This window comes from Capsicum annuum, chromosome 4 (assembly GCF_002878395.1).
Source record: "Capsicum annuum cultivar UCD-10X-F1 chromosome 4, UCD10Xv1.1, whole genome shotgun sequence".
Classification (NCBI taxonomy): domain Eukaryota; kingdom Viridiplantae; phylum Streptophyta; class Magnoliopsida; order Solanales; family Solanaceae; genus Capsicum; species Capsicum annuum.
In genome coordinates, this window is record NC_061114.1 from 2,929,771 (window position 1) to 2,953,944 (window position 24,174).

The following is a 24,174-nucleotide window of genomic DNA, read 5'->3' on the forward strand; positions in this document are numbered from 1 at the left end:
ATGGGATTTTACTTTCTGTTCAGGACCCTCCTGAAAAATGGGATTTTGCTTTATGTTCAGGACCTCCTGAAAAATGGGATTTTACTTTCTGTTCAGGACCCTCCTGAAAAAAATGGAAATTTACTTTCAATTCAGGACCCTCCTAAAAAAAATGGAACTTTACTTTCTGTTCAGGACCCTACTGGAAAATGGGACAACACTTTCAAAAATGAAATACTACTTTATTATAATTCTTGTTTGGGATAATTTTCGTTCTAATTTTAATTTTGGGTTTCAGGAGCCCGCATGAAGAACAGGGTGATGAAATAGCAAGTCAGGAGCCCGTCTGAAGAACAGGGTGATGAAATAGCAAGTCAGGAGCCCGCCTGAAGAACAGGATGATGAAATAACAAGTCAGGAGTCTGCCTGGAGAATAGGATAAAGAAACGAAAATCCAAGCAGCAAAGTGAAGCAATTGAAAGCCAAGCAACAAGTTGAAAGAAATTGCAAGTCAGGAGCCCGCTTGAAGAATAAGGTGATGAAAGTCGAGTCAGGAACCAACAGAAGCTGTATAGATAGGATTTTTGTAATTTCATTTATGTTTTAACTTGTAATTTTCATTTTGATGTAATAACAGAGCTGTGGACCAGAACCTCGACGGAACCTCACTCGACTCTCCAACTCGGTATAGTCCATCTCCGTCCAATCCTTGGATATACTTGTCACTTGATCCCCTCATAACTTGGGTGGGTAGGCTGTCCTAATTCAAGACCCGGTAGTCCTTCTTTCTTCTGGTTCTTCCTTTGAATAATGGTCGGGACAAAATTCTGTCTTGTTGTCTACTTCTTTGTCTGAAAACACTGCGTGTTTACATTCAAAGGAGGCATGATGTAGACACGTAATTTTGTCCCCCTCAAAAGTTCGATTTTTGTTCATTTTTACCTTATCATATCATGTACCCTCACCCACGTGATTGCATCCCACGAAAAATACAAAAGAAAAGTAACTCTCAACAAAATCCCTAACAAACTTTTATTCTTTTAACACCCTAACAACCTACCCAATTAAAATAAACCACACCACCCCATACCCTACCCCTACCCCCCATATCACTCTACCCCACCTACCCTACCCCCTACCCGTGACCCCACCCTCACCACACATACATACCCCCATAATCACGGAAGCAAAAGGAGGGATATTTATTTTTATCTACGCACAATTTTTTACTGGAAGACAGACAAAAAAAAAGGGAGCTTCTTCTTCTTCATTTTTTTTGGATTTTTCCTCTCACAGATACACAAAGAAGAGGGGAAAGAACCCATTCTTTTTTTTCTTCTGGTTTCAGAACTCATTTTTTCTTCTTCATGACATACTCCCGCACGAACACACACTCCACTCACTGATATTAGGGGATTCATGGGAATTCATAGGCAACAACAACAACACCCACACTGACCATCATCCTCACTGGCCATTCACGCACACAGAAAGGAGAGAAGAGAGTTTTGGGGAGCAAGGTGAAATCAAAAGGTGAGAAAGAGAGATAGAGATCAGCGATAAAAGATTTGTTCCGACGATCAGATCTTATCGGAGCTCCGGCGAGTTCGAATCTCTTCGAAAATAGTGAAATCGGCGAGTAGCAGCGAATAGGTAGGTACGAACGCAGAAAATACTCCTTTTTCGGCGAGTTCTTTTCACCGGAAAACTCAGTTACTGCATCGTTTACTGTTCGTCTTGGTCTTTATCGAGTCTTTCAAGCTCCGGTGAAGCCGAATCAGTCGTTTGTGTCAATCCCTGTCGGCAGTTCAGCATCGAATTTTCATCTGTCATCGAATTATCTCGATATGGGCTTATTATTTTTTACTCTTGGGTTGTGAGATTGAAATTTTGTCTTTGGGATTTCTGTTCGGGATTAGTTGTTTCTATTTGAGATTGTCGATTCCGGATTAAAATTTGTTCGAAGAACTTGTGATATCGAGTTGGATCTTTGTTGGGGTTGAGGTTTGATCCGAGGCTATGGGGAGCGGATTTCTTTATTTTTATCAAGCAATATTCTTCGAAAGTTCCAAGTTGAGGTCCAATTCTATTCTCCTCTTTTATTTCATGTTTATTATATTTGATGTTTGGAATGAATATTGTGTTTGTTTGATGATTGTGACGTGGTGATATGTTTCGATATTATGTTGGAGAAATCGCGATTACTGTGGTTGATTTGATTGAGACTTATTTAATCATGTTGGTTGAAATAAATTTGGGGACGGGAATCGAAAATTGATAAAAGCGAATATTATGATATTTTGATACATTGTTGATGTTGAATGTGATATGTCGTCGAGCGGGTAGGCAAACAGTAAGCTCGGGTAGGCAAGTTTAGGATTGGTGTAGTGTTGGAATGATTGAAATATTTGTTGAATGTTTTGTTTATCGTATTTGAAAAGTGTATTTATTTAATCGGGGAATGCCCCGAAGAATTTTGTAGTCAAAGGATGCTCGTGATCAAGGCCCGAGGCATCGGGTAAAGCATAGTTTAGGACTACTGTAGGTTATTTCAGTATTTTTATTTCGGGTTGTAATAATTGGATTGGACCTTACATTTTGTTGTGTTTTGTTTTATTGTTTGATTATTTTGAGTGCTTTTGTGTGGTTTATACATTTCGTAATGCCAAAATAGTTGATACACTCTACCAAGCGACCGTGGTTGAACCACGGGATCGAGGGGTGCCTAACACCTTCCCTTCGGTCAACAGAATTCCTTAGCCGGAATCTCTGTTCGCAAACCAGTTTAAGAGTCAAAATGATTTCGAAAAGGATTTTCCAAAGGTGACTTGGCACACCGGATTATGCCAAGTGGCGACTCTGAATAAAAATGCAAATAATCTTTTTCCGAAACAAATTTTCATTTCTTGTCACTTAAATAGTAAACCCCTTTCGAACTTTAAAATATACACCTTTTTGGAGTACGTAAAAAGGGGGTGTGACACCATGTTTGATCATCTAAAAGACCACTACTTTTAGAGGATCCGACATGCACCCTTCGACAATGTTAAAGAGTTCGAGAAATGATTATGACACCTCCAAGCTCAAAGTTGTGATTTCGAGTCACCAGAGAATAAAGTAAGAAGGTCCACTGTTGGTTACCTTGTCATAACAACCAGCATACACATTGAAATTCTATAGGTGGGGTCTGAGGAGGGTAGAGTATACGCAGACCTTAATCCTACCTCGTTAAGGTAGAGAAATTCTTCAAGTCCAGTGCCTGGATTTTGAGTGAAATTTACCTTCGGTTTAGGATCAAAAGTACACAGCCAAATATCCCAACATATAATGTTAGAGTTGTGACCCGAGTTTTGTTGGTCCGGACCTGAAATTTTTACGGTGCGGCCCATGTTTGTGATTTTCAATTGGGTCAGTGGCGGTAGCGTAGGAAATGGGCCAATCTAGGACTTATTTGTATGCACATACTATATAAGTGCAACTAGTGGGTTAGTTTTAGATATTCAGAAATTACGTCATTCTCTACATTGTACTCCTCTCCTTTCATAGCAAAATTCCTCTGTCTCTGCCTGTGGTTTTTTCCACAAGGGTTTTCACGTAAATCTGTGTGTTGTTCTTTCTTTTCTTTTAGTTGTGGTTTGCTTATTCTGTCCGAATCATAATATATAACATGTCACTTATGCATGACAACCAAGGCTTACTCATGTGGTTGAGCACCTCCAACATCAACCAGTAGGTTGAGGATTCGAGTCACGCTGGAGGGTAAGTGCGAACACTATTGATTTTCGTGACGGGGTGGAGGTGGGAAAACTGTTTCCTTATAGATGTTGATTTTAGAGGAGAATAATGAAAAGATAGTTAAAAGTGTTGCATTATATTCATGATAAAAGGAAAAGACATAATACATAAATATGATCCTAAACTTACAATAAATTATAATATTGACCTTAAACTTTGATAATGCACAAGTAGGCCCTTTAACTATACAAAATCTAAACAAATAAACACTCCAATTTTGCAACTTACACGCGTGTACCTCACTTGTGGCTACGTGGATTAGCCATCGACTCAGATGCTGCCACCTAATAAAAAAGATACATTATAACGATGACCTTTAACTTTGCCACTGCACAAGTAGGCCCTTAAACTATACAAAAGCTAAACAAAAAAACCCTTCAATTCTAACTCCGACGCGCGTGGTTTTTAGTGTACACACGCATTTTGCCACGTAGGATTGGAGTGTTTATTTGTTTAGATTTTATATAGTTAAAGGGTCTACTTGTGCTCTGTCAAAGTTTAAGGTCAAAGTTATAATTTGGTGTCAAGTTTAGGGTCATATTTATGTATTATGCCTTTGCTAAATGTACAGAGAATAAGGTATAAATATCATCCATTCCCACATTTTCTGGTCTTTATCAAGATGGATATATTCTGTATGGTGATTCTTGAGGTTGAAACTATCAATTGCTACATGGCATTCAACTCATTCACAAGCTATATGTTGCTCGAAATCTTCAAATATGCACATAAATTCCGTATTTCCCCTTCAGTCGCCCCTTCACATGTGAGCTAAGGAGGAGGGGCGACTAAAGAGGCAAAGCGGAGTATTTTCGATGTGTTATAGGATGTGTTACAAGAAAAGGCACTAGATAATAATATATGTTCAGTAGGTGAACTTATTTTTCTCATACCTAAGGTGCATCTACCTCTAGCTGTGGTAGTCAGAGTTAATTTCATGATTATGCAAATCAAATAGTAAACAAAACAATTGTTGTAAAAAAAATTTAGGAGTGTATCACGTATTGGTTCATCCGAATACACTAATTAAATTTTGCGCGAACCTTGTATATATGTTTAAAAATTTACACAATAAGTACGAACGATATGTTTGGTACTTGATAAATAAAATACATTTGAGATAATATCTCGAGCCAAAATTCATAATATTCAAATTCTGAATCCATCTTCGAGGAAGGAAAGTGGAGGAGAAAGACATATCAAAGAGAATGAGACAGGCTACTTAAGTCTAATAATTTTGGTAGAGTGTGTGTATCACTTATTGGTTCATCCAAGTACACTAATAATTAAATTTCTTTTCCATTATGTATATATATTTAAAATTTACTACATAAGTAGAAGTAATATATTTGAAACCTGATAAATAAAACAGATTTGTGATAAAATCTCGAGCTAGAATTCATACTATTCAAATCCTGAATCCGTCTCCGATGAAAAAAAGTGGAGGAGAAGGACAAGCTAAGGAAAAATATTTGGTTGAGAAGGAACAAGGGTGGATCTAGTGTATCACTTATGGGTTCATCTGAATACAGTAATTAAATTTTGCTCGAACCTTGTATATATGTTTAAATATTTATACAATAGGTTGTGATATAATCTTGATGTAGAATTCAAAATATTCAAATTCTAAATCCATCTCGAAGGACAGAAAGTGGAGGAGAAAGACATGTCAAGGAGAAGGAGACAAGCTAAGGCAAAATGTTTGGTTGAGAAGCAATTAACAAAGGTGGATCTAGTGTATCAATTATGGGTTCATCTGAATACAGTAATTAAATTTTGCTCTAACTTAGTACATATATTTAAAAATTTATAAAATAGGTTGTGATATAATCTCGACATAGAATTCAAAATATTCAAATTCTGAACCCGTCTCCGAGGAGAAAGACATGTCAAGGAGAAGGAGACAAGCTAAGGCTATACATTAGACAGACTGAAGTACTATCATGAAATGAGTAGACAGAAAAGGACCTTGCCCTACCTATAAAAAGAGGTTACAATAGCAACATATACCACAAAAAGACAAAGCTAAAAAGAGTGATTTAAGGAAGTATGTAACTACTAAAATCCAATTTGCCTTTTTGCTTTTGCTTTTGTTTGTTTGAGAATGAGAGTTTTAAAGTAAGTGATGTGATTAGAAGGTATAGGATTCAAGTTGTGGAAACAGCCACTTGTAGAAATGTAATGTGAGACTGCGTATAATAGACCTTTTTGGTCCTGCCTTTACCTCGATTCCGTGCATACCAGAAGCTTTAGTTCACCGAACTGGCCTTTTTGTTTATGTGTTTCTCAAGGCGGGTTTTAGAATAATTAATAAAGTTGTTTTCATGTGATCAGAAGGTTCAGGGTGCAAGTCGTGGAAATAGCCCCTTGTAGAAATGAAAGGTGAGGCTGCGTACAATAGACCTTTCTGATCTGGCCCTTCCTGTTATGTGACCAGATGGTGGTTCAAGTCGTGGAAACAACCCTTTACAGAAATGTAAGGTGAGGCTATGTATAATAGACCTTTCTGGTCCGGCCCTTCCTCGAATTTTACGCATAGCAAAAGCTTCAGTGCACCGAACTGTCCTTTTTGTATATGTGTTTTCTTTAAATTTCTCAGATCTATATGCACGCCTGTGAATGCAAAAGGGAGAGACATGTCTTGTCATTGCTATCAACTAAATACGGTTCTGCGTGTTTGGATTTATATCTAAAGGGAATGAAGGAAAGAGAAAGCAAAAAAAGGACAATTGTGGACACTACTATTTTTGTTCTAAAGCCATCTTTATCGAAAGGGGAACATTGAAGTAACTGATAAAACTGTTGTCATGTGACCAGTCTTGGATTTAAGTCACGGAAACAGACTCCGGCAGAAGTGTAAGGTAAGACTGTGTATAATAGACCCTTGTGGTCCAACTCTTCCCCTGAATCCGCACATAGTGGGAGGTTTAGTGCATCTGGCTGTCCTTTAGCCATCTTTATTGTTATGAATGGATTCAGGATTTTATGTTTATGAGTTTTGAAGTATAATAGTTTTGTTTTACTGGGTTCTAGATCATAATCTCCTGTCTGGAGTTGTGTTAAGTCGCCTTTGGTACGAAATATTTTGCTTCTAAAGTAGGTTTTTTGGGCTGAATTAATCGAATCCAAAATGAATACCAAACATCGATTATGAAACCAAAATAAAGTTTGCTAACTTAAGAAAACCTATAATGGTCTAGGAGTTTGTAAAAATTGGAGCAAGTGACGGGGCCGGGATTAATACTAAGGGGGGTTCAAAAAAATTGAAAAAGTGAACATATGAACGAGTTGAAGGGGGTTCAACCTCTATTATATATATATATATATATATATAATATTATTTTAATCATGTCTAAATAGTATACTTTTTCACCGAAGGGAGTTCGAATGAACCCCCTTATAAACCAAAAGGTGGCTCCGCCCCTGATTGGAGCATGCATCTTTTTAGCTAGGATGTGAATACAAGGTGATAATCGAACCCTCATCAACAAAGTAAAAATTTAATTTAGGTAACCAATTGAGCTACTACGATTCCCTGCCCAAGTAGGATCAAATTCCTAAACAACACTAGCTTTGATCACTTTAGAGAACAAAGCATTACATTACTAACGTGTCAAGTCAAAACAGGTCAATCAATTTAAAAAGGAGAAAGTATATGGCTATTGAAAAGTGAAGATTTTTGAATACCAAGAGAACACTAGACATACATGTGAAAAGAACATGGAATAAAACAGAGATAGCTTTAATTTGGCAGTGCATGTGAGCTACAATACTGGCAAATTTAGACAAATAGAAGTTGAGGCCATTGGATAAAATTAGCTAATTGATTGGTCTTACTAGCTAGTACTGCAAATCTATTGCTGAATTTTCTCTGAATGACTGACATACTTGACATGCACATATCATTTAATTTAAATTCCATGCTTCCCCATTTATATTCCCAAATTACATTCCCTACATGTAATGCAAAGCACGGAAATCTTAGTAACTTAATTGGTGTAATATTCAATTTAGGATAAAGAGTCTCATATCAATAAAACACAATAGAGATGTTGGGTGTATAAATAAGCAAGTTTTACTCTCTAGTGATGTGTTTAAAGTCGTGCAGGTTTAGGTCCAGAGCGGACAGTATCACTAGTGGGCTGGGCCATTACAAATGACATCAGAGACACTCCTGTGTCAGCCTTATCGATATGGGCCAGAATTCAAACTGAATTTAGGAAAATCCTGTGAGTTCATAAGAGGTGGTGTATGTAACACCGTATATAAGTAAGCAGCCTTATCGATGTAGGCCAAAGTTCAAACTGAGTTCAGGAAAATCCCCTGAGTCCATAAGAGGGGGTGTATGTAACACCGTATATAAGTAAGCAAGTCTTACTCCCTAGTGACGCATTTTAAAGTCATGCAGGTCTAGGTTCAGAGCGTACAATATCATTAATGGACTAGGCCGTTACAATTGGTTTTCTATTTTTTTTTAACTCCTTCGGACCTTCCAACCTTTTTGCTCCCTCGGTGACTCGCACTCAACCAATTGGGTTTGAAAGTGAGGGATGATTACCATCCGAGCAACTTCTACTTGGTTTTAGCTTAACTGGTTAACTACCTGAATTTTCATTTTATTAGTGAAGGTTCGATTTCTCACCTTGTAATCTCCTTCTCCATTTATTCCCCTTACTAAATACAAAGTGTAGACGATTATTGATTGAGTTATGGAGGTATTAGTAATATCGATATTAGCTATATGTGTGTATTAATAATACTGGAATTAGTTAGGCTTAGTTATGTAGGAATTAGGTAAGAACGATTTATTTATGCAAAGTTTAGTTATATCATCTTTTACCTGTATAAAATAATATATAAATTTTCTCATAAAAGAAAAGCACGAAAACGTGGAGAATATAGTCATTTAGAATTCATAATATATATCTTATCCAAACTTGCTTCGACACATCGAAGTGATTTTTGTTATTGTTATTATTGCAAATATCATGCGCGAATAAGTATTTATTGTTTTTGAACGATGGTCTTTTCAACTAAAAACTCTACATAAAAATCAATCAAACTAATTAACCATCAATAGTTATGATAAAGCGATAAGTATTTTCGTGCCAAATTTATTTCAATTCTAAGAACTTGAATAGTTTAGTTAATAAGGAAATGTGTTATTATAAGAACTTGAATAGTGTAGTTAATAAGGAAATGTGTTATTATCTCCAATTTTTTATTTTGGGAAAAAGGTGTGAAAAATATCTATACTTTGGTGAAATTTGCAGTTATGCATTCTGAATTTTGCGGGGGTGCTATAATCTCCTAGACTATTTTTTATCGTATTTAACTGATATATATCTGGCATTTGGACCATTGTGTGTATTTCACGCACACTGAGCGCGTAAGAAAAAAATATTTCATAAGAGGCAAATATATGTCAGTTAAATACGATAAAAAATAGAGTAGGGGGTCATAGGACCCCCACAAAATTTAGAATGCGTAACTATAAATTTCGTCCAAATATAAATATTTTTCATACATTTTTCCTTTTATTTTTATTTTTTTACGTGAATCCGAATTAACCGAAAGCCATCAAAGAATAAGGCTGCATGTCCTAATCTAACCTTACCTGCATTCAGAAGGGGTTGTCTTGTTCCATGGCATTTGTCATTCCTATGTGTCTTTTTCAGTTGATTCCATGTTAGCCAAATTGTCATTGACTGTCCAATTTTTTGGACTTTCTTTTAACTTTTTGCCTAGCCATTTTTGCATTTTTTACATATTTCACAATTAAAAGTCCCCTATAATTGTCATGAAGAAAATATTTGTTGGAAAAAAAAAAAAGTAAATCACCTAGTACTCTTTAACTATGATTAAATTTGCTACGAGACACTCTAACTTCGCAGGGGTTCTATTACCCCTGAACTCAATTTTAGTGTATTTTTGTCATCCTTTTTAGCTGATGTGACACCTTTGATGTGGGCCTCATTTTTATGTAATAAAGATGTCATGTCAGCACAAAAAGGTGACAAAAATACGTTAAAATTGAGTTCAGGAGAGTAATAGATCTCATGTAAAGTTAAAATGTATCGTAAAAACGTTAATCATAGTTCAAGGGGTACTAGATGCTTATCTCTAAAACGAATAAGAGGTTAATTACTTAGGGTTATTATAATAATTTTGTTTTGGTTAACTAAGATATTGTCCATCAAGGATAAACTTTTCCCTGTGTCTCTCAATTTACATGACATATTTCTTAATAGGTCTAGAAATGAATTATATATAAACACATAAATAAATATTTATTTTAATTTTTTAAATTTCATGCTCAATCGATACGTGAGTTACAACGAAGCGAGTAATGAAGAGAGTGTGACAACCTATATATGTCAGTAATAAATAACTATATGTCACGAATTGATCAAAGTTGCGGAAGTAACTATTAATATTTGTATTAGAATAAGTTATCTACATCTGATCCCTTAAGTTGCGTTCTTTTCCCGAATTCTACATAAACACGAATTACTTTATGCACTGAACTGTTCTAACTATTGTTACTATTTGGAAAAATAATATAAACATACGCCTTAACTTATCATATTTATACAAATCCCTACCCTTACAAAGTAATTATAAAATTTTTAACTAATTATGTATCTTCGTTGAATATATCAGGGAGCTAATTATGCATTTCAACAGACCCAAAATTCAAAAAAATACATCGAAAGCTGATTATGTATCTTTACAAAGAAAAAATATATCTTCGTTCGATGTATATATATTATGTATCTCGATAGACTCAAAATCAAAAAAAATATATTGGGAGCTAATTATGTATCTTTACAAAGGAAAAAATTATATTTTCATTGGATGTATCAGGAGCTAATTATGTATTTCAACAGACTCAAAATTAAATTTTTCGTTAATTAAGCTCCAAAATATATAGGAATTATACTGTTTGCTATTATTATTTAATAGTGACAACCTAGAGAATGGAAAAAGGGAAGTATGTCAGTACATATCTTAACATTCTGTGAACACCTATTACATTATTCCTTCTATAAAAACCTATTCTTTTCATTCACTTTATTCATTCTTCACATCAACAAATCCATTAATAAACTATATATTATATATAGAGAGAGAGAGAAATGACATCAAGAAGAGTGCAAAATAAAATGGCTATGAGTAGCAAGCTTTACCTTTTAAGAAAACTCACAAACTCCAAATCAGTAAATAATATTCTATCACCTCCATTTTCTTCTTTAATTTATGTGGCAAAAAAAATATTTTTGGAACTTTTTTCTTTATAATCAGAGTGTCTAGGTCAGTTTACATACAGTTTAACTATTTTCACAGTGTATTTTCAATCTCGTATAACCTAAGTCTAACCGAGGTTTAAACATATGCGATGAAATCAGCTAGTATTTTGTTTCTGCTGAATTTTGAACTTGAAATCTTATGATCGATCTTAATTCATTTCTTTGACCACCAGATCATACCCTTGGATGTTTTGTGTTAAATATGTCATAAAAAAATATTTAAAGTTAAATTATATATTTTCAAATATATAGAACTTACTTATATCTTGTTTTTTTTTCTTGTGAAGGTGAAAAAGAATTCTATCATATTTGATGCTTTCCTTTACATCATCAAGTTGAGACTCCAACTACAAGCCATCCAAAGAGAGTATCAACAATTATTAAACCATGTCCAAGTACTCTCTCTCTCTAGATAAATTTGCTATTTTTTTTTTTTTTGACAAATGGATTTTTATTAAACCTATTATAGTCTTATTTTTGTTGTTATTATTAGTATAACATATACATATTTACAATAACTTATAATGGAAAATTGACTTAAATAGTCGTCCATCCATAAGAGATAATATAAATATAGGAAAAAAATATATAAATTAGCATACTTAAGTATTAAATTACAAAAAATAGCAACTTTTTTATCAAATTACATTTTGTAGCATGTGTATTTGTATTTTTGTAGCAACAGTTTGCAAAAATACAAAATACATATCGATCATAAGGGCAGTAAAAATCATATGTATTTGTATTTTTGTAGCAACAGTTTGCAAAAATACAAAATACAACTTATTATATTATGTAATTATGAAACTGTTACTATGAAATTCATAATTAAGGGGATAAGTATGTTATTTCTGAATTTTGCCCATTTATGTATTTGTATGTATTTGTATTTTTGTAGCAACAGTTTGCAAAATACAAAATACAACTTGTTATATTATGTAATTATGAAACTGTTGCTATGAAATTCATAATTAAGGGAATAAGTATGTTATTTCTGAATTTTGCCTATTTACAAATAGCCAGGGCCCAGGAGGATTCACTATTCATTTTTTCTACTCGATATACATAAAGTACATACGCTTATACACATATTATATATGGAATATACATCTTTTGGCTATTTTAGTTTAAATGATTGGGTGTGTGTCTATTTAGGTTAATTCTTCCCAAAAAATAGCCGACAGATATATAATATATGTATATTGGCTAACGATGGCAAATGTTTTTGGCTGAGTGGCCAAATGTGTAACTTCCCCATTTATTTTCACTTTTTTTTTATATAGCCGGCTCAAACTTATTTGGGACTGAGACATAATTATTATCATTGTTGTTGTAGGAAGTAAAGGTGGAAAAGCTTGTTGGGACAAGATTTTTGGTGAAAGTGACATGCAAAACGGGGAAAGATGTGTTAGTATCAATTTTGGAGGCATTTGAAGATATGAAACTAAGTGTTATTCAAGCTAGGGTTACAAGCAAGTACTTCTTTGGGATGGAAGCTATTGTGGAGGTTGAAAATGAAGTTAATTTGGATGTTAAAGTCTTGACTAAAGCACTTCAAATGGCTATCCACAAGAAAAATATTGAAAAGCCCTAAGTAATATATAATCTCCTTTTTGGAGAATGTAGCTCTAATTAAGTAGTTGTTGCTTGAGCTGAGGATCTTTTGGATACAACCTCTCTATCTTCACGAGGTAGTGGTATGGTCTATGCATATTTTACCCTTCCGAAACCCCACTTATCAGATTTCACTGTGTATGATATTGTTGTATCCTTCTAGCTAGTTGTTACTTAAGTTGAGGGTCTTTCGGAATCAACTTCTCTATCTTAACGAGGTAGTGATAGGTCTGTGTACGCTTTACCCTTCCCTGACCCCACTTATGAGATTTCACTGAGTATGATGTTGTTGTTGTATCCTTCTAGCTAGTTGTTCATGTAATGAAGGTAAAAAGAAAAAAAATCACTTTCTTTTTGAAATATATGAAATGTTGAATTGTGGTGCAATAGATCGGGCTGCTCATTTCTTAATCAGAGATCTCAGTTTCGAGTTTAAGTTGTATGCATGACCAATTATGTAAAAGATAATTACAGAATCTTTATAATGTAATTTCCAAGTAAATGTCATGATATACATTAATACATGATAAAAATGGTAAGTAACTTGTTACAACATCTTAGTATGCAAAATTTTGCCGCTATAAGTGCATATTATTTAAACTCTTGTTTATAATTAAGAACCTAATAGAAAAGTTACCAACATAAGTTGGAGTGATATGGTAATTGAAGCTACTCCATCCATAACTAGGGGTTTCGGGTGCAAGCCCCTGAAAGTGGAAAGAATCCTGATGGAAGCACTACCCCAGAAATGAGCCGTACAATGTGTGAATCTAAATTTAGCCAGAGTTCCAATACAAATACCAGACAAGTAAAAGGACAGTCTCGTACACTAAAGTCCTTGTCATGCGCAGGGTCTAAAGAAAGGCCCCGCCAGTAGAGTGTATTGTATGTCGCCTTACCTTGCATTACTGCCAGAGGCTGTTTTCAAGGCCTGAACCCATGACCTCCTGATCACGTAACAACTACTTTACCTGTTACTCCAAGGCTCCCATTCAATATGAATACCAGACACCAGGCGAAAAACAAATAAAAACCTTTATATGAGATTTTGGATTGTATAAAGTATTAGACATTTATATTTGTGGAAATGAAGAAAGGCAGGGCAATTCTCCCTTGGCAAGAAAGAATTTAGTTAATGCATAAAGCATATAACAATCTTGCTAAAGGAGAATACCCTGCAGTTCTTGTCATCTCCAATTCTTGAAATTTCTTTGAGTATTTTCTGATTTGTTTCAATTACATTTATATAGTCACTTGATATTGGCATAATTCATTCGTATATGCTCAAGAAGAAGAAATAAAAACATGATGTTGTGGCTATATATTCTCTTTATTAAAAGAGCCTTTACATTTGAGTAAAGCATCTAGTAACCCCAAATTATGATCAAATTTGTTACGACACACGTCAATTTTACATGGGTCCTATTACCCATTTTAGCACATTTTTTCACCCTTTTTAGCTGACGTAACACCTTTGATGTGGGCCCCATTTTTATGTAATAAAGGTGTCACATCAGCACAGAAGGGTGACAAAAATATGTTAAAATTGAGTTCAGGGGGTAATAGGACCCCTGCGAAGTTGGAGTGTGTCGTAGCAACTTTGACCATAGTTCAAGGGGTACTTAATGCTTATCTCTTTACATCTAGTGATGGAGTACAAAGTAGGCTTTTTTAGATACAGATTCAATAGAATTCAATAGTTTTGATACACATTTTATATTTGTATGATTTTGTTTTTCTAAATTGAAGTATATGATTAAATCAGAATCAATTTACTAGCGCGTATCGGAGATTATTGTCCTAGAATTAATAACTCATAATATTCAAATTCTGAATCCGGCTGTGTAATTACATTCCTATCCATGAAAAGGCCCATAGAACATATAACTACATCATGACTTCATTGTTGTCTCATTTATATTCTTGATTTATTCACTTTGTTTAATGAAAAGATGCTAAAGAAGGCTCATGTTCTTTCAAACTAGTCCTATTTTGTTCTTCTCTTGCATTAATGATATATATATCTTGCATAGATCACTTCAAATGTCATATATGCAAAGGTTAAAGAGGTGAATTTAGAATTTTTAAGTTTATACGGTTTGATTTAAAAAATTGAATAAAATTATATATCGAGTTTTGGAGAATAGATAGGGGGAAAGGACATAAATAGTACTTCGGCTGAAACAATTGACATGAAAATGGTCATTTAATTTTAATTTCATTTTGTGGCCATTTGTTGATAGTTTTATACAATACTAATACAAATTCGATATGTATTTTATACAAATATATATTCTATACAATAAAGATACAATTTTTATATGCATCTTATACATGTACACATTTTATACAATAATGATACAAATTCTATGCATATCATATTAAAAAAAATGCATATTCTATATAACAATGACACAATTTCTATCCATAAATTCGTTGCTCTATTTTTTTTAATGAACTGTATGAGTATGACATATGAATTGCAGCAGTATGGTATATGAACTGTATCTGAGCTAGCTGGACTAAAATGACCCAAATTAGAAAAGGGTCATTTAGTGGAATTAAAATGGCCAACTGACCACTCTATGTCCAATGACCCAAACATGAGCCAATTGTTCTGAGATGGACCAGCCTGTGTCATTTTCCCTAATAGAGATGGTTGTTGGCCTGGGCTACAACCTGGGCCAGTCTATAGGGCTTATGACTTTGGTCGGCATAACCCCACCTCGATGGTACACCCCTAAACCAACCCATCCCGAGCTTAATCGGTCGTTTCAGTCTGGAAGCCGGCCAACCCGACCCAGATAATAGGCTTAGGTTCATGTATTTGAGTGAAATCTCCCGGAGTTAAGGGGTGAGATGACAAATCAGTTCAAATATATATGTCAATTAGGTTATTCAATCAATTTTCATTAGTTTTCACATAAGTTAATTTGGACTACATGCGCTACCCAAATTCGCTGAAATTTTATATGGACTAATTTGGGCTATGCCCAAACTTAGCCTTAATGTACATATGGAATATGTTACTTGCTAGCCCAACCAACTTGTGGTGGGAAAAGTACACCGTGTAACACTTTTTAAAATACATAACTTAAGTTTAATATTTTTTCAAAAAGTGGTCAATCAGGTATACTATTTTCACTTTATAGTCATTTCCAAATTTGGGTCATTTTGATCCATGTTGTTCAAATACAGTCTATATACAATACTCATACAGTTTTCAACTTGACCCATTCGACTCTTTTAAAAATATTTCAGTTTTTTTTTTGCTATAAATTTTTTAAATGAAAAATATACTGCTTTTTTTTATTGTTTAAAAACAATAATTAAATATAATTATATAAAAGCGGTATAATTGTTATATAGAATATGTATCTATATAAGATATATGTATAAAAACTGTATAGTTCTATTAAATATGTATATGTATAAAATATATATAAAAAATATATCGAAAGTTTATAAAAAATATATAATTGTTATACAAAATCTGTAATATATATATATATAAAATTATTGTATAAATTATGTATCAAAACTATATAATTTTCGTATACAATATTTATATTTATAAGATATGTATAGAAACTGTATAGAAGATGTGTAAAAACAGTATAGAACAAGCCAGCAAATTGAAATGGCTAGAAAGTGGAATTAAAATTCCATGACTATTTTCGTGAAAATAGTTTAATTTAAAGTGTCGTTTCTGTCCTTTCCCTTTTGTGGTTGCCCAACAAGTTGAACGAATCATATTTTCATCGGCTAAATTTGACACTCCTAATGAGTTTTTGACACCTAAATAGAATATCCAATGACAACAAAAAAGCATATGCCAAAAAAAATGTCATTAAAAGACTATTCAACATAATTTAGAGATTCCCACAACATAATTTCTTTTTCATGGAATCTTGGTCAAAAACTTTTAGACATCTCACCCCTTTTCCCTTTTATGATATTATGCTTTTTGTGATATTATGCTGCTATTTGTTGCTGCTTTCTCATAAGTTGTCACAATGATTTGTTAATGTTGACATAAATTGTAATCAAATAGTACTCCTAAATTCATTTTTTTACTTCTAATTCAATGGTCAAAGAATAACTTCTCCTCCAATAATATTTTATTGTACTCGGAGGCGGATCCAGAATTCTTCCTCCCTTTCCCGAAGCTATACGGAACAATAAGCGTAGTTCTTTTCATTATTGACTAAAACAAAAAACAAGAGTATCCTCGTGTACAACACATCTCATATTAATTCGCAGGGTCCGGTAAATGGTCACACCAAAACAAAAGTTGCGACCTAAAACATGTCATAGTATATTTGTAGAAGTACTTTTTGAAAACTTATGGCGTTTAACACTCCATAATTAACATTTATTTGGTTATAAAAACATCTCATTAAAGACAGAGGCGGAGCCAGCCTAGTAATAAGGGGTTCGGATTATATTATTAATACATGATTAAAACAATTTTTATGTGTATATTTTAGATGTTGAACCACCTTCGGTGAATTTCTCTTCAGATTTTGAATTGAATCCTCTCAGCAGAAATCCTAACTCCGCCTCTGATTAAGGACATTTGATAAGTGTAAAGTTAATCGTATTCAAATTTAAAATTATGTAGGTGCTAAGATTTTGCAACATTATTCGTTAGTCCTTACATAGGGCATATGCATTGAAATATACACCAACAAAAGAATTTTTACCTTTTTCTCTTAGCTATAAAAGAGTTTCATATAGTATAACAAATATACAACATCAAATCAATTGGTGAAGAGATACACAATTCAAACTCTGTGTGGATGCATTATTGGGTTAATCTTCTTTGGCAAATATAGCCACATTTCACTATTATTATTTGGTGCAAATTTGGTCATTAATTGCCAAAGAAGATTTGCCCCGTAATTCACCCATACAATATTACTTTATAGAATAACAGTCACATCAAAGTTTTCAACAAGCAATTAAGCATATGGAGGACAACATAAATCGAAGAGCGGTTAGTTGAATATTGATCCTTTTTTTCAATTTTTATTTTACTGTATAAACATGAAGGGGAATCTTAAAGTAATTGATAAAGTTGTTATCATGTAACCAGGTCACGGATTTAAACCTTGAAAATAGTCTTTTGTAGATAGGTTACGTACAATGCACCCTTTTGGTGGGACCCTTTCTCGGATTCTGTGCATAGCGGGAGCTTTAGTGCACCGAACTGCCTTTTTTTATTGTATGTACATAAAACTATACTATATGGATTAATCCGTCTGAGCATTCATATCTAGAATTCTGACTTCGTCACTGCTAATTAAGCACTACTGAAAATGAGAAATTATTTTCACACTGGACAAAAATGAAACTTCTTCCTAACAACGAGAGTAATATTATACTCAAATAATTTAACGGAGGATAAAATCACTCAATTTGAAATAATACAAATGCACAAGGTTCATTTTTTTATTTAGAACATATTAATAAGAAAATAATGTCACATAAACTGAAATCGAAGGAGTATCTTGGTGACTTTTGAACTACTTAAAGGGCTTTATAAGCCTAACAAAAGAGTTTTTTACTTTCTTTTTCTCCAAAACAAACAACGGAGGAACTGTCCATTACACAGATTATCAAATTGAAATGCATTGATAACTAAACTTCATCTCACCATTACTTTTCAAATACTCAACAAAGTTTCTAACATAGGAGTCATGAAGCTTTCGATCACGAAAAATAGTACCAACCTTTCTTGTTCGAGCTCTTAGCTCTTCCCCCTCAGTTGAAACCATCGTTTCTCTTAAAGACATCGCTATGTCATATCCACTAAACGATCCATCTTCTTTGTTCCTCTTCACTTCAATCGCCAAACCTTTCTCTAGGAATAACCCCGCGTTCAATCCCTGATCAAAAATACTCCCTCCGTTTAAAAAAGAATGACCTAGTTTAAGAAAATAAAGAAGATTTTTGAATCTTGTGGTGTTAAATTAAAGATATGTCAAATGTATCAAAATGTCCTTCAATCCTGTGGTCTTAAACATGCCATGTGGAAAGGTGAAACTAAAAAGTTGCTAAAAAGGGAAAGGGGTTATTCTTTTTTAAACGGATTAAAGAGGAAAGCAGGTCATTCTTTTTTAAACGGAGGGAGTAAAAGGCAACACAACAAGAACATGTCCATATTGTAAAGTTTCAATGGATGAACTCCACCATCCCGCGTGAAATAAAGATCGTCCAACTGATAAAATAAAGATCCGGACTGTGAGTAACGAGACTCTGCCACATCAGAATCTTTGTATAAATATGACGTTAGATTCGTTACTGTGAATTGCGTTTTAGCTTTAAAACGTTACTCCAAATAACAATACTATCAAATCAACTCAGAACTCTGCGGGGTTAGAGTTTTGAGTTACTCGGAGTAACGTTTTAAAGCTAAAACGCAATTGACAGTAACAGATTTAACTTCAGATTTGTACAAAGATTCTGATGTGACAGAGTTGCAGAGTCTCGTTACTCAAAGTAATGTTTTATTCAAAAAATATTACTGACAGTAATCTTTTTACGTCAAAAACGTTACTGACAGTAATGATTCCTATTTTAACGCCATCCACAGTTTTTTTTAGTCCGTTAACTTTTTTTAAACCATAATACGTTACTGGAAACAACGTTTATACTAGTTTGGTAAAACTTCAAAAACACATATTAATTTGGTGAATTGATTTAAAAAATGACTTATTTTGATTGAGAATTCCCAAAACTTGATGGCAAAGCACCAATTTCGCTCGAAGCCCAGTTGGGCTTCTGTAGTATCCACAGAAATGGTAGTCCTGAGAGTTGTACTCCGTTTGCTATTTCATTTAGTTGATTGGGTTCGAATCTTCTATTGTTATAAATCAAACGGAAGAGCTCAACCCAAAAAACTAGTCTGATAGGTGGGAAAACTCACTAGGCCTATCATGAGGAATGTCAATAGTTGCCTCAGCATCATCAGGCAAAAGGCTCTTTATCATCAAGTTTTGGCAATGGAAATTCCACTAGATTTACTAGTGGTTCTAAATAATTAGGGAGTCTTTTAATGTTTTTGGGGTAGAAATAAAAGAAACATGAACTCCTTCTTTGGCTAAAGCTATAGAAAGTTGAAAAAATGGTTGCATGTGACCAAATGCTATCCATGGCAACATTACAACTTGTATACCATCTCTTCTCATGTTCATTTTTTACAACTTTTTTTCTCTCTATGTTGTTTTGTAATGACTAGTGAGGGAAATATGACTCTCTATATATACTAGGGGAGGTAATCTATTTATTTAATTCGAGGTATGGGTGTCAAACGGGTCAGGCCGGGCCAACCCGGAACCAGCCCTTCTATTTTAACCGGGTTGAGGGTAGGTTAAGGGCCGGTTTTGGCGCTAGATGGGCCGGGCCAAACAGTAAAAAAATTAAAACCCACCCTAACCTGGCCCATTTAACCCAATCCGGTCAAACCCACCAAAACTCGATTAAAAAATCGGTCAAACCCAGTCAAAAATATAAAAAAAAAAACTTTTTTTCAATAGACATTACATATACCCACCTATATACATTATAAATACATTAAATAATATATATACACTATATATATAGTATATACTACATTAGAATTTAAAAAATATATACGCATATACACAATTAGTCAATTACTCATATATACACACCATTCAATGTATATATACTACTACTTATAAAATATACTACAATATGTATACATTACAATATATATAGATATGCTTATATACTAATTCATAAAACATATACACATGTATACGTTAAATATACACTTCTATAGAAGATATATACATGTGTATACGCACCATTCAATGTATATATACTACTACTTATAAAATATACTACAATATATATACATTACAATATATATAGATATACTTATATACCAATTTATAAAACATATAAACATGTATACATTAAATATACACTTCTATAGAAGATATATACACGCGTATACGCACCATTCAATGTATATATACTACTACTTATAAAATATACTACAATATATATACATTACAATATACATAGATATACTTATATACTAATTTATAAAACATATACACATGTATACGTTAAATATATATTTCTATAGAAGATATATACACGTGTATACGCACCATTCAATGTATATATACTACTACTTATAAAATATACTACAATATATATACATTACAATATATATAGATATACTTATATACTAATTTATAAAACATATAAACATGTATACATTAAATATACACTTCAATAGAAGATATCCAATTTATAAAACATATACACATGTATACGTTAAATATATACTTTTATAGAAGATATATACACGTGTATACGCACCATTCAATGTATATATACTACTACTTATAAAATATACTACATTATATATACATTACAATATATATAGATATACTTATATACTAATTTATAAAACATATACACATGTATACGTTAAATATACACTTCTATAGAAGATATATGCACAAATATACAAAACATATGTTACTTAATGTAATAAATTAATAATATTTGGTAGTAAATTAATAATATATTAGAAGTAAGTTTTTAATTTAAAGTAGAAAACTAGAAATTCAATTTAAAATTTTAAATCGTTAAATGAAAAAAAGATAAAAAGGAAGGACTAAAGAGTGAATGAATTTGGAGAATTTTATTGATTGCAAAATGATCCAAAATTTATAATTTACATGAATGAAAAATCTACAAATTATGCATCATTTTTTCCAACTCATTCATGTTAATATTAACGGGAAGTTGCATAGGATAGTCGAAGTCAACGGGGGCAAAATCATGCATTGGACTTGATTCTGCTGAGTTCTCCCGTGAAGTCATAATTTCTTCAAGTTTCAGCTCGTCGCTCGGCTCCGGTTCCATTCCTTGGTTTCTTATTTCCGCTCTAATCCAATCTATGAGGCAAACTAGAACATTCATTGCATTGCTTCCCAGTGAGTGTCGGTTGTCTCCAAGCTGCTGTCGTCCCTGACTAAAGGCGCTCTCTGATGCAACGGTTGACATTGGAACATTCAAGATATCTCTAGCTAATCTTGAAAGCACAGGATATTGTGTTTCATTACTCCTCCACCAATCCAACGTGTTGATCCGTCGTCTGCGATCCTCTCGTGCCGTCCGAAGATAATATTTTAGCTCTTCCCGATAAGTTAATGTGTAAGTTTTCTCATCAATACCGTTCCAACAATTTAAATCATAAAACAAATCAGAAAAAATTCTATGTACCGGCCTTTTAGAAGATGATGGCTCCTCGGAGGATGAGGAACGACAGTTGGAGTGATATTTGTAGGTACATCTAAATCAAATAAATCAGCATAGTGATTATATAATTTTTCTATGTATTCCTTCGCATCAGCCGTAGCCGTCCATAAATCAGGTTGTACTTGTTCAGAATCATGGTTAGTATTTATTTCTAAGTTAGTATAAATAAGAGTACTAAAGTGGCACATATTATTATATTTCATGCACGAATTTAGCATAGCACCAACCAAGTAAATAGGGGGAATCGGGAAAAAATATTTTTTAAATTTCGTAAACATGACGCCAATAGCTTCTTTATTTTTATATTCTTTGAGCGAACCAAAAATATCGGCTATATATGTCAAAATATTACAAACAGTAGGATAATAAGCACCGAAAAATTCAACCGTAGCTACATAAATTTTTTTAAAAACTTAACGAGATCATTAATTACAACCCAATCAGAATTGTGTAGCATGCAATCAGCAGAATCAGTAAATGAACCACAATGTTGGTTAAAAGCTAGTGTAATAGGAATTCTATATTTATAACAAGTTTTTAAAAATTCATACGTAGAATTCCATCTAGTATCAATTTCCTCAGGCATCAAAATTGGTGTAAGTCCATTTTCTTGACATTTAACTTTAAATTCTCTAATTCTCGATCTACAATTATTTCCTTGAATAAAACCAACGGCAAGATGAATTTTTTCAATATAAAGCTCAAAAAACTCAAGACCATCTTTTACAATTAAATTATATATATGAAATGCACACTTAATATGAAAAAATTTAGGCAAGGGCGGAGATAACGTAGATTTTATTTTTTTATAGCAGTCTTGTTGTTAGAAGCATTATCAAAAGTAATACATAAAATTTTATTTTCGATACCATACTATTTGATAATTTTAACAATAAAATCAGCAATAAATTGTCCAGTATGTTTACGATCTTCATCATATAAAAAAGCAAGAATACGTTTTTGCGTCAGGAAATTACTATTCATTCAATGACAAGTAACGGTTAAATAATCATTTTTATTTACAGCACGACCAAGATCAGAAGTTAGGGACAATCTACATTGAATATTTTTTAACAATGTTGATAAATAAAAACAATATTGTGAATGAAGTCTAAAAATATCAGACCGACAAGTAGTTCTAGTAATACCGTTAAACATAGGATTATAAATTGCTTGTATATAACGAATAAAAGCATCAGAAGAAGGAAAACTAAAAGGCAAACAACCTACGGCTACCATTTTAGTTTTTTCTTCCCGGTCCCTCAATTTATTATACTTCTTCGCTACGTGACCGGTTGCTGGGTCCATTCTAGTTTGTGTTGGCCCACCAACATTCCCACCACCTTGTGCAATATTTAACTCTCTTTTGTGATCTTCAACTATATGTCTCATTAACGTACCCGTACCCCCTTACTTGCCTCCACTTATATGCTTATATATTTGTTGACAAATATTGCATTGCACCTCAATATCTGATACACGTTCAAAAAATTACCATGCAACACTAATTCTTTTACGAGGTCTTGGGGCACTGGGAGGACGGGGAGAGAGATTAATCAATTCAGATCTAATGTTAGCATCTCCTACTGCGGGTGTCTCAACAATATTTTCATTATCTTCGTCTAAATTAACCGCATCTACTTCATTTTCTTCTTCTATACCATAATTTTTCTGAGCTTCTACATAATCCATATCGGAAGCACCTACACCTATTTCTTCCTCAAAAGGTGTACAGGCAGTACCAGAGGCGAAGGCACATGGGTATATCTACTACTTGAACTACCTTTACCGCTAGTAATTCGCTTTTTACTACCACTACCGCTTCTGGGACAAAAAATTTTAACACCTTTAGTAGCGAGGTTTCTTAATTTATCCATAATATAAATTAAATTAAACTAAAAATATTCAAAATACACAAATATAATAAAATTAAATATCAAACAATTAATAAAAATTAAACGTAAGAGATGGAACGACAACACCAAATTTTGGAAGTATCCGAAGGTTGCAAATTTAGAAACTTCCGCTCGTACATTGTAAACGAAAAATTAAAAAATTAAAGTGAACACTTTAAGAAATTAAATATATTGAATATTTGAGAATTGAGAATTGAGATTTGAGAGAGAATGAGATTTGAGAGAGTGAAAAATTGTGTGAAAAATGATTT

The 24,174-nt window shown here is 33.2% G+C and overlaps 1 protein-coding gene and 1 pseudogene across 1 annotated transcript; one reads left to right on the forward strand and one right to left on the reverse strand.

Annotated features, from left to right (window-relative positions):
* Positions 1-10,868: 10,868 nt before the first annotated feature.
* LOC107852070 lies at positions 10,869-13,085 on the forward strand. Its single transcript, XM_016697114.2, has 3 exons — positions 10,869-10,994; positions 11,372-11,479; positions 12,421-13,085. Exons 1-3 carry the CDS (start codon positions 10,914-10,916, stop codon positions 12,676-12,678), a joined length of 447 nt encoding a protein of 148 aa, XP_016552600.1. The 5' UTR covers positions 10,869-10,913; the 3' UTR covers positions 12,679-13,085.
* Positions 13,086-17,357: 4,272 nt separating this feature from the next.
* LOC124897841 lies at positions 17,358-19,668 on the reverse strand (annotated as a pseudogene).
* Positions 19,669-24,174: the final 4,506 nt, after the last annotated feature.

Excerpts from the sequence above, each read along its gene's own strand:
- LOC107852070 (XM_016697114.2), top strand. The coding sequence starts at position 10,914 with ATGACATCAAGAAGAGTGCAAAATAAAATGGCTATGAGTAGCAAGCTT. Across the intron at positions 10,995-11,371 it reads AACTCACAAACTCCAAATCA|GTGAAAAAGAATTCTATCAT; the intron begins GTAAATAATATT and ends TTTCTTGTGAAG. Across the intron at positions 11,480-12,420 it reads AATTATTAAACCATGTCCAA|GAAGTAAAGGTGGAAAAGCT; the intron begins GTACTCTCTCTC and ends TTGTTGTTGTAG.